A 13,108-nucleotide genomic window follows, 5' to 3' on the forward strand; every position below is an offset into this window, starting at 1 on the left:
GTGGTACAAGGTGAAGCCTGGGGTCCCCCAGTCAGCCACCATCTTCCAGCCCCTCCATTTCACATTTTTTATAACACTTCTCTTTTCAAACTCTTCCAAAACCATTATTTCATTTGATGATTATAACAACTTTGTCTGGTGGGCAATATTAGCACTAATTTTCCTATTTGTCGGGTAAGGAAACCAAGGCTGAGTGAAATTAATGACTTACCTAGACTGAACTGCAAGTTTGGGGCTGAGCCTAGGAGAGAACTTGGGTCTTTCAACTCCTAACCTTTGTTCTTCCACCTGATCTCGTTGTCTTCCAGTAATCAGATGAAACAAACTCCAGTGTTCTGTGGGTATATGTTTTCTGTTCTGTCTTGGGCCAGGGTAATGGTGGATCTGGAGTAGGAAGTGGGTAAATCGTTTTACTCTTAAAACAACAATTAAAAATCTTATTTTTCTCCATAAGGGATCACAGGATGGTATCCTATCATTTTGCCAGAGGATGGGGCCCTGCCTCACGGTTTGGAGCTCATGCAGAAGATTGTGGGTGGCCTGGAGCTTTCAGTTTCCTTCACGCATCCTGGAGATAGAGAGCGGGTGTTGGAAGCTGCTGAGCTGTTGGGCTGGAGCTTTGAGAATAATCTGAAGAATCTTGTCAAGATGAATGAAGCGGAGCCAGCCATTGTCACCATATCCACCCCAAGGCTCTGGCTGCCCATCCATTGTGTGCTTCTTGCCGGCCAGAGCCACATTCATAAGAACACATACTGCTACCTCCGCTACAAGCTATATGATCATGAGGCCTTCTGGACCCCTCTCAAGAAGCCTAAGGAATCTACAAACAAAAAACAGGTCATGGTTACTTTCAAGGCATCCAAAAGAGCAGAAGTCACAAGGGGCCCGTCACTGCTTTGGTATTTCAGGGAGGAGAGGTTAGAGATCCAAGTGTGGCGGGCTTATGGCAATCACAGTGTGGAGAGGCCCCACCAGACGGACAGTTGGATTGGCTCAGCCTATGTGGACCTGGCCAGACTTGGGGAGAGGTCAGCAAGGACATTAACTGTCAGTGGTAAGTGAGGAACCGGCCTCAGCTCTTGTGGTTTGAGTACCTGCTCTGTGACAAGCACTATGTGAGAAACTCCCTCAGACATTATTTTATTTGATCCTCCTAGCAGTGCCATGAGATAGGTAGCAGACCTATTTTATAGTCACGTAAATGGAGGCTCAAAGAGCTTAGATTACTACCCAGGCTCACAGCTAGTAGGTGTTTTTTTCCAGTATTGTATGCTAAAAGCTTAGTAATAATTTAGTAACGCTTCTTATAACTAAAGAATTTTCAAAAAGAAAGAGCACCACTAGCTGCTTAAAAGTGGGGCATTACCTAGTGACAGTATATCTTGGTTGGGTCACCACAGATCTAAGAACTGGCTCTGAACTTTGTAGCTCTAGAATACATTCAAATTTATCAGATTTTTGCACCTAACATAGTGCCTAGAATATTGCACTCAGTTAGTATGTATAAAATAAAAATGGGTGAATTGGGGGGACTATCTTTAACCTCATGTGTAAGAGCCTATATGATAATCTAGAATGCTAGTTATTAAAATACACTGAAAAACATATCTGCTGATGACACTAGGATGTCCTCTCTCTGGTCAGCACATCTTGAAATCATAAAGAAAACGTACAAGGTAATAAACTGGTTCACAAGGCAGAAAAGGTGTAACATTTTACAAGTGGAATTATGTGCTAAATGCTTTCTTTTAAACTTTTGTTTAGTACTTTTGTTCAGATACATATACTGGGCTCTGGGAATTCAGAGATGAGTAAGAGATAGTCAATGGGAGAATAAAGTAGTAATTAAACAATTACAGTGAAGCATAAGAACTATGAAAAGGTTTTCTCAGTGGTATTGCAGAGCACAGAGATGCAACATCTCTTTGGTTCAAGGATGATATCTCTGGAAATTATGCTTGACCTGAGTTTCAAAGGATTTAGGAATAAGCCATGAAAAGGGAAGAATGCTATTCTAAACAGGAGAACAGCCTGTGAAAGCCCAGAGGCATGAAGCAGGTTGATAGCTTTCAGGCACGGTAGATAATCTGGCACTGCTGGATCATAGGATATATAGGATGGGAGATGATACGGAGATGAAGTTAGAAAGGCAGACAAGAGTACCAGACTTTTCTGAGAGCTGTGGAAAGCTATTCTAACAGGGTCTGAATAGAAGAGTGATAGTTTTGCATTTTAGAAGACTCCACTTAGTAACGATAATGCGGAATGAATTGAAGGTGACCAGACTAGATTCTTTATAAACATGATATTTATTCACGAGGACACTTCTTGTAAGAGTAATTGTTATTTCCTCCACTATACAGCTGAAGAAACTGAATCACAACTCTGTGTAGCTCTCTTAGCCTCGTGCTCTGACCCTGTTGTTGAACAGGTGGCCCAGGCTAAATACGAACTGAGTATTTGGGTGATCATCCCAGATTCTCTGGTTTTCTCTGGACCCAGCAGGTGTAATTCTGGCTCTGTTGAACACCTCGTTAAATGCCATGTGCCCTGTTTTATCTGGCAAGCCTAGAGGCACTTCAGGGAGCCTGCAGAAAATGTCTTTGAAGTAAACACAGCTGACTTGAACCAAAGTTCATAAAGATGGGCTTTTAACTTCACCCTGCTGAAGAAAGTAGGTTTGGAACAGTGGATAAAGATTTAAGGATTAGAACTCAAGCACAAATAGCGTCTTTTTATTGCGTGATACCAAAGGAAGTATTTAACTTTTCAGATTGTCCATTTCTCTCCTGCTTCTCCACTTCCCGTCAGTCTAAGCTTTTTATCTTCTTGTAAACGGGCTTTGTACAAGGTGTGGCATTTGATGTACTGATTGAATGAGTCAAGCAGTCCATCCAGTTATCCACCCAGCCATGCTTCCAAGTAGCTGTTGAGTTTCTTGAGGATAAGGATTTAGCTGTGTTGCTTTTGGATGTCTTCCCTCCTATTGCCCTTACTTTCTGCTTGTGATAGTGATGATAATTCACACATTGCATCAGAAGAAAAGAGGTTACCTAAAAAACAGAAAAAGACGGGGAAAGTTCCATCTTACTGTTTCCTGTGAATCCGTTAACTCCGTTCTCCTGAATTGAAATGAATCAACTGAAGCAAACTTTTAAGATTCTGAAAGAATTCTTAGTGCCTTCTGCTAAATAATGAAATCTCATTTTAACATCCAGGAAGCCTGTAAGTTCAGATCCCTGGGTTTAAATCTGCCACTTACTGGAAAAGTCACCTTGGCAGGTTACCTAACTCCTCAGATTCTGGCACATGAAAAACACTCAACAAATACTAATTCCCCTATTTTTCTTTCTTGCCTCCTTTGCCAAAGCCTCCTACTTCATTTCCAAATGATCTTCAGGGCTACTGCCAGACATATTTAGTTGTTGAGGCTAAACTGAGCACCAGGACAGCTTCCTAAGAAGAAGGCCTTAGGAGAAAGCCTAAGGACAAGAGCCAGTGGGACATGTGGCAGAGAAGACAGGCCGCTCCTGCTTTAATAATAATCTTACTTTCAAAAGGCTTCAGAATTCATCTCAGTCTGCTCACCCCCAGCACATGAATCTCTTCCACAACAACTCTGCCTGGTAGTCATTTGGCTTTGGCTTCAAATCCAAGCTCTTACTACTTTCCATTAATGGAGATAGTGTGCATGTTGCAGAGAAGGGAAGTAAAAATTCTCATACCGTATACTGACTTCACAGTTTCTTTTACAAATTGGTATATTGGGGCCTGTAGGCCCGTCGAAGGAGAGAGGACCACAAGCACTCTCAGTGAGTCATTTCCAAAGTTAGAGAGTGTTCCTGGTCCCTGGTTGCTTGGGCTTATCCTCCTCTGTCCTCTTGCAGGTGTGTATCCTCTATTTGGACGAAATGCTTCCAACCTCTCAGGAGCTGCCTTGCGAGTTCACATGGTTCTTTCCTCTCCTTCCCCACACCCTGGGCCCACTCCTGAGCTGGATTCTGTGGACTGCAGCAGCCACAGTGAGTCTGAGCTGTTCTCCAGAAGGAATGATGAGATTCAGCTCTCTCCATCACCTGGCCCCCAGAAGTCTCCTGCCTCCACCCACGTCCCCTGCAACAACACCACAAGGGAAGTCTGCCCAGCCGAGGAGGGCCCAGCCAAGTTGGATGGAACTTTTGCAGTCAGTATCCTGGTAGAAAGAGCCATGCATTTGAGCTTAAAAGGTATGCTCTACTTACTTTTCCAGGAGTATGTATCTGACTCCTCAGGCTCTGGTCCTGTCTTCACGAATCTTTGAAATTATGACAGAATCTGCAACAACTGTTAACAATCTTAATAATTATTATATTTCTCAAGCCCAAAGTTTTAAGGAACATGAAAGCCTTTCTGAACTTAAGTGGACATTGCCAGTTATATATTAATTTTGCATATCATAAATTCCCCAGTCCAGAAACCTGAGTATTAACTTAGGTATTTCTCTTTTCCTTATCTACTCTCAAATCATCAAATTCATTAAATTGTTGTATCCCTTAAATTTCTCTTAGGACTCTTTTTTCCTTTCCATTGCTACCAACTCGGGCCCTCTTCATTATGTACTTGGGACCAAGAGTTCTTGACACTGGATCCCTAAACCCCTAAGGACCCAAGGATTAAAAAGTCAGGATGGTGAACTTGGATAGGAAAATAATCACATCTGAATTTTATTAATCTCTAACTAAAATTTAACATTTCCTACAGTTATGAACGTAGGCACTAGCAATACCTGTGATGTTGTCAGTAATAGAAATCACAGGTATTTTCATACCACAGATATCTTTTTATACCTATTATTACTTCAAAATTAAGGTAGTTGTAAAACCTATAGTTAGATCTTGTTATGTATTAATAAAACATATATTTAGCAGGTCACAGCTTTTTTAGCATTTTGATAATAATGCTAATATAATTTGATTTTTATGTAACCCTGTGTCTCTTATGTTATTTTTAAAAACACACAGAGGTGCGCCTGGGTGGCTCAGTCGTTTAAATGTCTGCCTTTGGCTCAGGTCATGATCCTGGGGTTCTGGGATCAAACCCCACGTTGGGCTCTCTTCTGCTCAGTGGGGAGCCTGCTTCTCCCTCTCCCGTCTGTCTCTCCCCCAAACTCATGCTCTCTCTCTCACTTCCCCCCCCTCAAATAAGTAAATAAAATCTTTAAAACACACACACGCACACACACACACATTGGGGCACCTGGGTGATTCAGTCAGTTAAGTATCCAACTCTTGATTTCAGCTGTTAGTGATCGCGGGGTCATAAGATCAAGCCCTGCCTCAGGCTCCACACAGCATGGAGCCTGCTTAAAATTCTCTTTCTCCCTGTCCCTCTGCCGCTCTCCCTCCTTCTCGCTCTCTCTCAAAAAAACAACAAAAAACAAAACAAAACAAAAACACACACCCTGTTAAAAGAAGAAGCCCATAGACCTCACCAGACAGCCAAAGGAGTCCATGGCACAAAGAACCCTTGCCTTACTCTTTATTCAGCCTTGTGATCTCTCCTAAAACTTTCTCTTTGCTGTCACCCTTCTCTTTTCCCTGGCTAATTCCAACTCCTCTCTTAAAGACTCACTGTTTATCAGAGTTTCCCTGACATAAAGCCTCCTTCTGTTGCTCTCCCAGCACTTTTTTGCCCTCTTTATCATAGCATATATCACATGGTATTGAAATTGTTTGCATGGTTCTCTTCTCTACTAGATATGAACTGTTGAAGAGCAGAGACCTTATTTGTTCACTCATCATCCCTTCAACAAGACTTGTGTAGTATTTGCTGTGTACAAGCACTGTCTAGGGTGCTGGGGATGAAGCAATGAACAAAACAGATAAAAATCGTGTCCGTGTAGAGCTTACATTTTACATTATTCCTATTACATAGGATAGCTTCAGCTGTGTATTCCCAGCCTGTAAGTTGTATGTGTGTGACTTGGAGCAAGTTACTGTCTCCCTCTGTCTTGAATTTCTCACCTATAAGTGGTTGGAATTATCACTTCTGAAATGTGTGATGGCTGTGTAGGGAGTCAGATAACCAAAGCCTTATGAGCCCAGGTTTCAATGTACATCTTTTTGTTTGGCCTCCCTACTTAGCTCCTATCATTTCTGTGTTGGTCTCTCTCAGTTTGTGCCGTTGTTGGAACAGAAACAAAACTCATACCATAGTAACTTCTGTTTACCTTTCATTTCTATTTCTTCCCATACACACCATCAACAGGCATTATTCCCAGGAGTATAAGCTGCTATAATGACCCCTGAGGTTCTCATCCTTCTCATAACCTTTGAGACCTTGAAATGTTTTATCTCGGGACAAAGTCTTCTCCAAGTATAGTCCTTGCTTTACTGTGTTAGAGATAATGAGATCCCATATGAGGCACGAAATTGGGAAATAATTTTTGCTTTTTTATTGACCCACCAAAGCAACCTATTTTTGGCAAGTATAATGTGTAAAAACTGAATTTTTTAAAAGAGAAAAATCAATAGATGAATGAATTTAAGGAAAGCACTTATTTTTTGTAAGAATTGTTCTGTTTCATTGTTATTGCATTGAAAATAGAATTTAAAATACAACGATAGGGTACATTCCATTTTAGGGGGAGTCTCCATATTGCAAAAGTACAAATACAAAGCAATACAAATATACTTGTAACTTTCCCATTAGACAGCAAGTTACTTTTTTTTTTTCTGTTTTTACTGCTATTTCCATTTACTTTACGCAGAAAGTAATTCCCAGGACGTAAGTTTTTCTTTCTTCAGTTTCTTCTGGGATATTTTTTCCTCTGTGCAACCTCCTCTTCTGCTTTAGGAACAGTCTGAAAAGTAAGGAGCATCTCAGTGTGGCAGGGAGAGTCACGTGTGAGTTTATCCGACCACGAGCCCTGTAAGTTCTACGCCACGTCTTGGGGGCTTTATTCACCTGGATGTGCTCCACGACCAGAGAATCTACATGTAAACCCCTAAGTTCAGCAATACTCTCAGCATTTTTGAGCATGTGCAGTAAAACTTCAGCAGTCTTCGTGGGCCACTGACCCCATGTCCAGCCCCACCATTTGGCCTGGGCACACCTACCCACTCCCGCATTGGAGCGACGGAATGGCACACGTTGCTTCTGCATAGTGACATCCTTCACCTACTTGGTGGCTTTTCAGATATGCGTACTTTTGGTGGCTTAGGCAGTTTCATGTGTGTTCTTAAAATCAGCACGAAGACTTGCATGGTTTTGTAGGGTTTTCCAGGTCAAGTGAATAGCGAACCATTTTCAGAGATCACTTCAGGCTGCTTAGGGAAGAACAGCAAATTACATTTTAAAAATACAACTTGGCAAAGTAATTTGACAATAATTTATTTGAGCATCTCCTTGTACCGAGTCCTGTTCTCATTTTTATACATTAATAATCTCATTTAATCCTTACCACAAGTACAATGATGGTGTGACTAGGTTACAGTACCTACCCATTTTATAAAGCTCAAAAAGATAAAGCGACATGAGTTACACAGTAAGTTCTGGAAACCAGGATTTGATTCCACCTATGTCTGGATCCGAAGCCCATGCTCTTTTCCTGCATACCATCCTGCCTTTCATGTATGAGATGTGACTGTGTTTGCCAGTCACGCCTGTCTACACTGTTTTTACCAGTCACTCTCGCCCAGGGTGGGTATATATCGCACACCTAGTCCTGTGCTTACATCGCAAGAATGGCAATTCAATTTTGCAAGTAGTAAGTCTCTGCAGGCCAATGCCAGGTACAAAGAGGACAGAGCAAATGACACATAGTTTCTGACCTCCAAGAGCTGATAACCCTGTTACAAAGATTAGGAACTACACCATTAATGATATATAAAGCAAAATGTTTTGAAGGCCAAAAAGGCACTACCATATAGAGAGAGTTTAGAACAGAGCGATGGGATATGTCTGAGAAATCAGGAGGACTTTTAGAATGAATAGGATTTCAGAAAGGTGGGGATAAAACTCCAGGTGGATATTTTAACTTAAAGGTATTAAAGTGGGAAAGTATATGTTCTGGGCTTGCTTAGGGAGGGCATGGGGGATCGTGATAGCAATTGATCGTCTTTGGCTGGATCCTCTTTTGGCTGGTCATTGTAAGGGAGCTGTGAGAATCATGAAGAAATAGATAAGAACATTGCTGAGCTCAACCAGGGGCTCAACTAAGACTAACTGACATGATTTTAGAGTGGTTGAGAATGACACAGTGGTGATTTCCTCCAGTAGTGTGTGGCTTCCTTTGCTTTCCTACCACAACAAACAACAAGCCATTCCCTGGGCCTTTGCTCACGCACCTTTCTTAGCCTGGATTCCTTTCTCCCTTTCCCCAGCTGCCAAGCTCCAGCTGGCATCCTGCTCTTCCCCTCATTCACCCTGTTCCAACCATGCTTGCCCCTCTTTGCTTTTTCTGAAATATAGACAGACTCCTGTCTCTGGGCCTTTGAATCTGATGTTCCTCTCCTGGGAATATTCTTAACTTCTGCCTGTCTTTAGTGAAATAACTTTGTCTCACAAGGCCTTCCCTGACCATCCATCTGAAATTGTAGCTCCTCCCCCAACATTTTCTAGCCCTCTTTCCTGCTTTATTTTTGTCTGTAGCCTTTAAATAGTGTGTTTTGTTTATTTTCTGTCCTTCCAAGAAGAATATGAGTCCTACAGAAACAGGGATTTTTGTTTGTTTTGTTTTATTTACACTATTAAACCCTCAACACCTAGAACTGCATCTGACACATAATAAGCAGTAAATATTTGTTAAATGAGGATGTGAACGAATCTGAGGCCTTCGTCCAATGCCGCCTTCTCCTTAAACCTTCTCTCATTTCCTGCTTTGCCTTCCACAGGCAAGTTGCTTATGGGGAATTTAACAGAGGATAAGTCACAGCAAATACTACAAGTCACAAACAGCCCTGGATTACGAGCTTTGCTCTCAGCAAAGCTTAAATCTGAAGCAGGTTTGAACTTTCTGTGGTCCCCACTGTGGTCCTCATTCTGAAAATAAAAGAGCTTCTTGAATACTTGTGTTAGAGAAAGCTCTGAAGACCCTTTCTTTATGAATCACCTTCAATACTCTTCAGAGTTGTATTCTTACACCAGACATGACAGGTGTCTCTAGACCTGTTTTACGACTGAGGAACAGAGAGGTAAAATTATTAGGTTAATCTAAGTTATACTAAGTAAAAACCAGAATAATCTACAGTATCATCAGCCTTCAGAGGTTCTCTTTAACCTACCCAGGCAGGGTTAGGAGGCCCCCTGGGTTCCCACAGCTCCCTGTGCTTTTGGTATAGTCTTCTCTTACTTTAATTGTCTGTGTGTGTCTGTCTCCCCCAGGTCAGGAATCAAACCTGACTCACCTGGGCATGTGTGACGCAGAGAAAGTGTCAGTTAATGTTGGTGTAATGGAACTGGACTAAGTTTTTGTTAATTTACACATTTGGGCGTCACTAAAGGGAAAGTTGCCGTGCATTCATTCCAGGCCAAAGGGGAGCTCTTCACCAGAGTTAAGTAGACCTATTGCAATGGAAAAACCCTGGAGTAGGTAGTCAGGAAACCTGGCTGGGCCTTACAAATGCTAGTTAGCCAGGTGTGCAGTGAGCAAGCCACTTCACCTCTCTGTTGCCTGGTTGCCTTACTTGTGAAATAAGGATAGAGACACCCATCTTGTGTGATTTTCAGGTACGTTATCAGTATATAAGAAAAGTTTGTAAGCTGTAAGGCGTTATCCAAACGTAAGGGGTTGTTATTTTAATCTCTTTGAAACAATTATATCTTTCTTGATGGATGTATTTATGTAAAACACAGGAATTCTAGTGAAAATGGTAAAGCTAGTTCATCTCAAGTTCATCTCAATAACTGCTTTTGATGTGTATCCCAACCTGTGGGAGGTAGAGTGGCTTTCTTCTGTTTCAGAACTTGACCTTTTCCAGGGGCGCCTGGATGGCTCAGTCGTTAAGCCTCTGCCTTCGGCTCAGGGTATGATCCCAGAGTCCTGGGATCGAGCCCCGCATCGGGCTCCCTGCTCTGCTGGCGCCCGCTTCTTCCTCTCCCACTCCCCCTGCTTGTGTTCCCTCTCTCGCTGGCTGTCTCTCTCTGTCAAATAAGTAAAATCTTTAAAAAATAATAAAAATAAATTAAAAAAATAAAGAACTTGACCTTTTCCAGAAATGTTAACAGGCCCACCTGAATTTCCACCCACAAGGAGAGAGCCAGGGAAACCTGACAGACCTGCTTTCTCAAGCTTATTTATCAGCTGCCTGTTTGGCTGAAAGAAATATTTGTAAGGAAAAAATTTTCTTCCAAAGTCAAAATAGTAGTTTTATTTCAAGGCCTTTAGCAGATAGCATCTTCAAACATAACAAACCATAAAAGGGGTGGGGTGGGACGGGGAGGGTGGGTGCTATGAACCAGAAAGCTGAACAGTACTAGTAGACATCTAAAATCATAGAGTTTTATTGTGGGAAATGATTTGGGAGCACGTTGCAGAGGAGGAAACTGATACCCAGAGAGCCAGAATGAAGGGCCTGACATGTCACACTAAATGAGGGGCAGAGCATACAGGAAGCTAGGGTCCTGCCTCTCAGAACCACAGTTGGTCCTCTCACTGATCTCTCTCAGAGCTCTCCTGAGCGGATGTGGTGTCCTCTGCTGGCGCACACTGCAGGCTGACAAGACAGCTTCTTTCTCTCTTTCCTCCAAGCCTGGCACCTGTCTACAGACAAAGGTAGTAGTGAGTCTGCAAAGCTTTTATAAGGGCCTTGGGACAACTCCATGCATTCAGGGAACTCTCAGTTTAGTGAGGGAAACACAGACCCACAAATTATTATAGAATGCTGTGGGAACTGCCAACATAGAGGCAGATTATCTCTTCTTAGCTGTGAGGATTTATGACATTTTATTGGAAGAAATCAGTTTTGAGAAGGTTGAGACTTTCTAAGGAAAGTGGGAGAAAGAGAGAAAGACTAAGAGAGAGCAGCTATGTCAGGGGGCATCCAGTTATAGGAAACAGAACTCACTCTAGCCATTTTACATCCTGTGTGCTGAGAGACCCTATGGTAATAGTGATGATGAGAGGTTTGGTTCCTCTTGATCGCATAAATTACGTTTTAGATACTTCTTTTTCTTCTGCTCCTTTCTCTTCATCTGTAATCCTGAGATTTCAGCACTTTAGAGCTGAAAGCGATTTTATGGAATATACAGACTCTGTATTACATAGTCTATTCAGCACTGTCCAAAAGAACTCCGTACTATGATGGAAATGTTGAGTATCTTTGCTGTCCAGTATGGTAGCCACTAGTCACATGTAAGTTTAGGCAACATATTGAGATCTTTTTCTTTTTTTTTTTTAAGATTTTATTTATTTGACAGAGAGAGAGAGACACAGCGAGAAAGGGGACACAAGCAGGGGGAATGGGAGAGGAAGAAGCAGGCTCCCAGCAGAGGAGCCCAATATGGGGCTCGATCCCAGAACCCTGGGATCACGCCCTGAGCCGAAGGCAGACACTTAACGACTGAGCCACCCAGCACCCCAGCATATTGAGAATGTATATGAAAAGTATGCTCTCTACATCTCACAACTGTTAAGGTTGAATTTGTAATGAATGTAATTCAGGACATTCATCCTCCTTGTGTGGACCTCAGATCCCCCTACCAACATTTGTCAGCCTCCGTAAAACAGAGACATACACAGAAATGATCTTTTGGTAGAATGAGATGACCGAAGAAAAACTTCTGCTCTAGGTCCTCAAACACAGCCTAGCAAAATGTGAAAAATACACATTCTGATTTCTGTGTTTGGGTTTTGAATGGAAGAAATGAAGAGCCTTAAAGCCTTCATATTGCTTCCATACAGTCTCCTAGTTCGAATTTACGCTTACATGCTGCTACTCTCCTAGGAAGGAGGAAAAGAAAACCATTTTACTTTATTTTAGAAGAGACTGAATGACTGAGTCTCCCACAATGGAACCCGATCTTATAAAAATTAACACCAACACGGTACTCAGTGTTTTACGTTTCTTTACTCTGGTAGAGACAATACAAAAAATGGCTAAGAGCTTGGACTCTAGAGCTGGAATCTTGCATTGGACTCTCTCAGTTCTATTATTTAATAAACTTGTGACCACTTAATAGATGTTTAATCTTTCTGTACCCCAGTTTTCTCATTTATATAATGGGAGTAATAATAAAATCTACATCACAGGTAGGTTGTTGTAAGGTTCAAATGAGTTAATACATATATAGTACTTAGAATAGTACCTGTCACTTAGTAAGTGATATATGTTACCTCCTGTTATTTATTTTTAATCCTTTTAACCACTTAGGAGGTGTAAGTATCATAGGCCCCATTGAGGAAGCTGTGGCCTAAAGAGCCCTTGCCTGAAGTCACACAGCATGTATACGGCAGTGCTGATAATTGATCATGTGATCTCTAAGTCTAAGGCGTTTTGCAGTTCTATTTTTGCTTCTCAATCTAGTATTTTCCATCATCCCACAAAGTATAAGGAGATGGGAGAAGTCATCCCTCACTGGGGAGTATTTATGAACTGAGCTTTGAAAGGACAGTTTTAATAGCAGAAAGGACACTAGAAACACTTCAGATACAGGGAATAGCTCAACAAAGACCCAAAAGTAGGAGAGAGCTAGGAATGGTCCTACTTATACCTGTATGAGAGGCTTCCAGCACATTCTTTCTAGCACCCTAAAGTCAATCATTCCACTGTGTTCTATTTCAGGGAGTCCCTTGACACAGCGGAAAGTATTGATACCAAGTTGTTGTGTATCCTTTGCAACAGCTGATGAGCCATCTCCTGTATACACCCAAGTGGTTGAAAACACAGATTCCCCCATCTGGAATTTTCAACAGCAATCAAGGTTTGTATTTTATAATATCCCATTAGCCTTCCAGAACCTGCTTTTTATTCCAAGAGACAAACTCAGATCAAGGAGTATAACAGACACAACAATATTGAGCAGACCTGGAAAATGCTTTTCTTATCAAGCAGTTATTTAATCCTGGTGCTTATGTATTCACAGCTAGAAGTGGTTTAAAGGTCTTACTACAGTATTTTTTTTTAAC

At 41.7% G+C, this 13,108-nt stretch overlaps 1 protein-coding gene across 5 annotated transcripts in view; it reads left to right on the forward strand.

Moving 5' to 3' along the window:
• Positions 1-13,108, forward strand: part of C2CD3 (C2 domain containing 3 centriole elongation regulator) — a 130,594-nt gene that overhangs the window by 70,545 nt on the left and 46,941 nt on the right. For 4 of the 5 annotated variants that reach the window (XM_019795390.2, XM_011219851.3, XM_011219850.3 and 1 more), the window contains 3 exons: positions 455-1,057; positions 3,891-4,229; positions 12,765-12,903. In XM_019795390.2, the coding sequence (XP_019650949.2) occupies positions 455-1,057; positions 3,891-4,229; positions 12,765-12,903 (1,081 nt within the window). The remainder of the gene's footprint in view (positions 1-454; positions 1,058-3,890; positions 4,230-12,764; positions 12,904-13,108) is intronic. The other variant, XM_034666350.1, reaches the window with a different exon arrangement.

This window comes from Ailuropoda melanoleuca, chromosome 8, assembly GCF_002007445.2.
Source record: "Ailuropoda melanoleuca isolate Jingjing chromosome 8, ASM200744v2, whole genome shotgun sequence".
NCBI classification, from domain to species: Eukaryota; Metazoa; Chordata; class Mammalia; order Carnivora; family Ursidae; genus Ailuropoda; species Ailuropoda melanoleuca.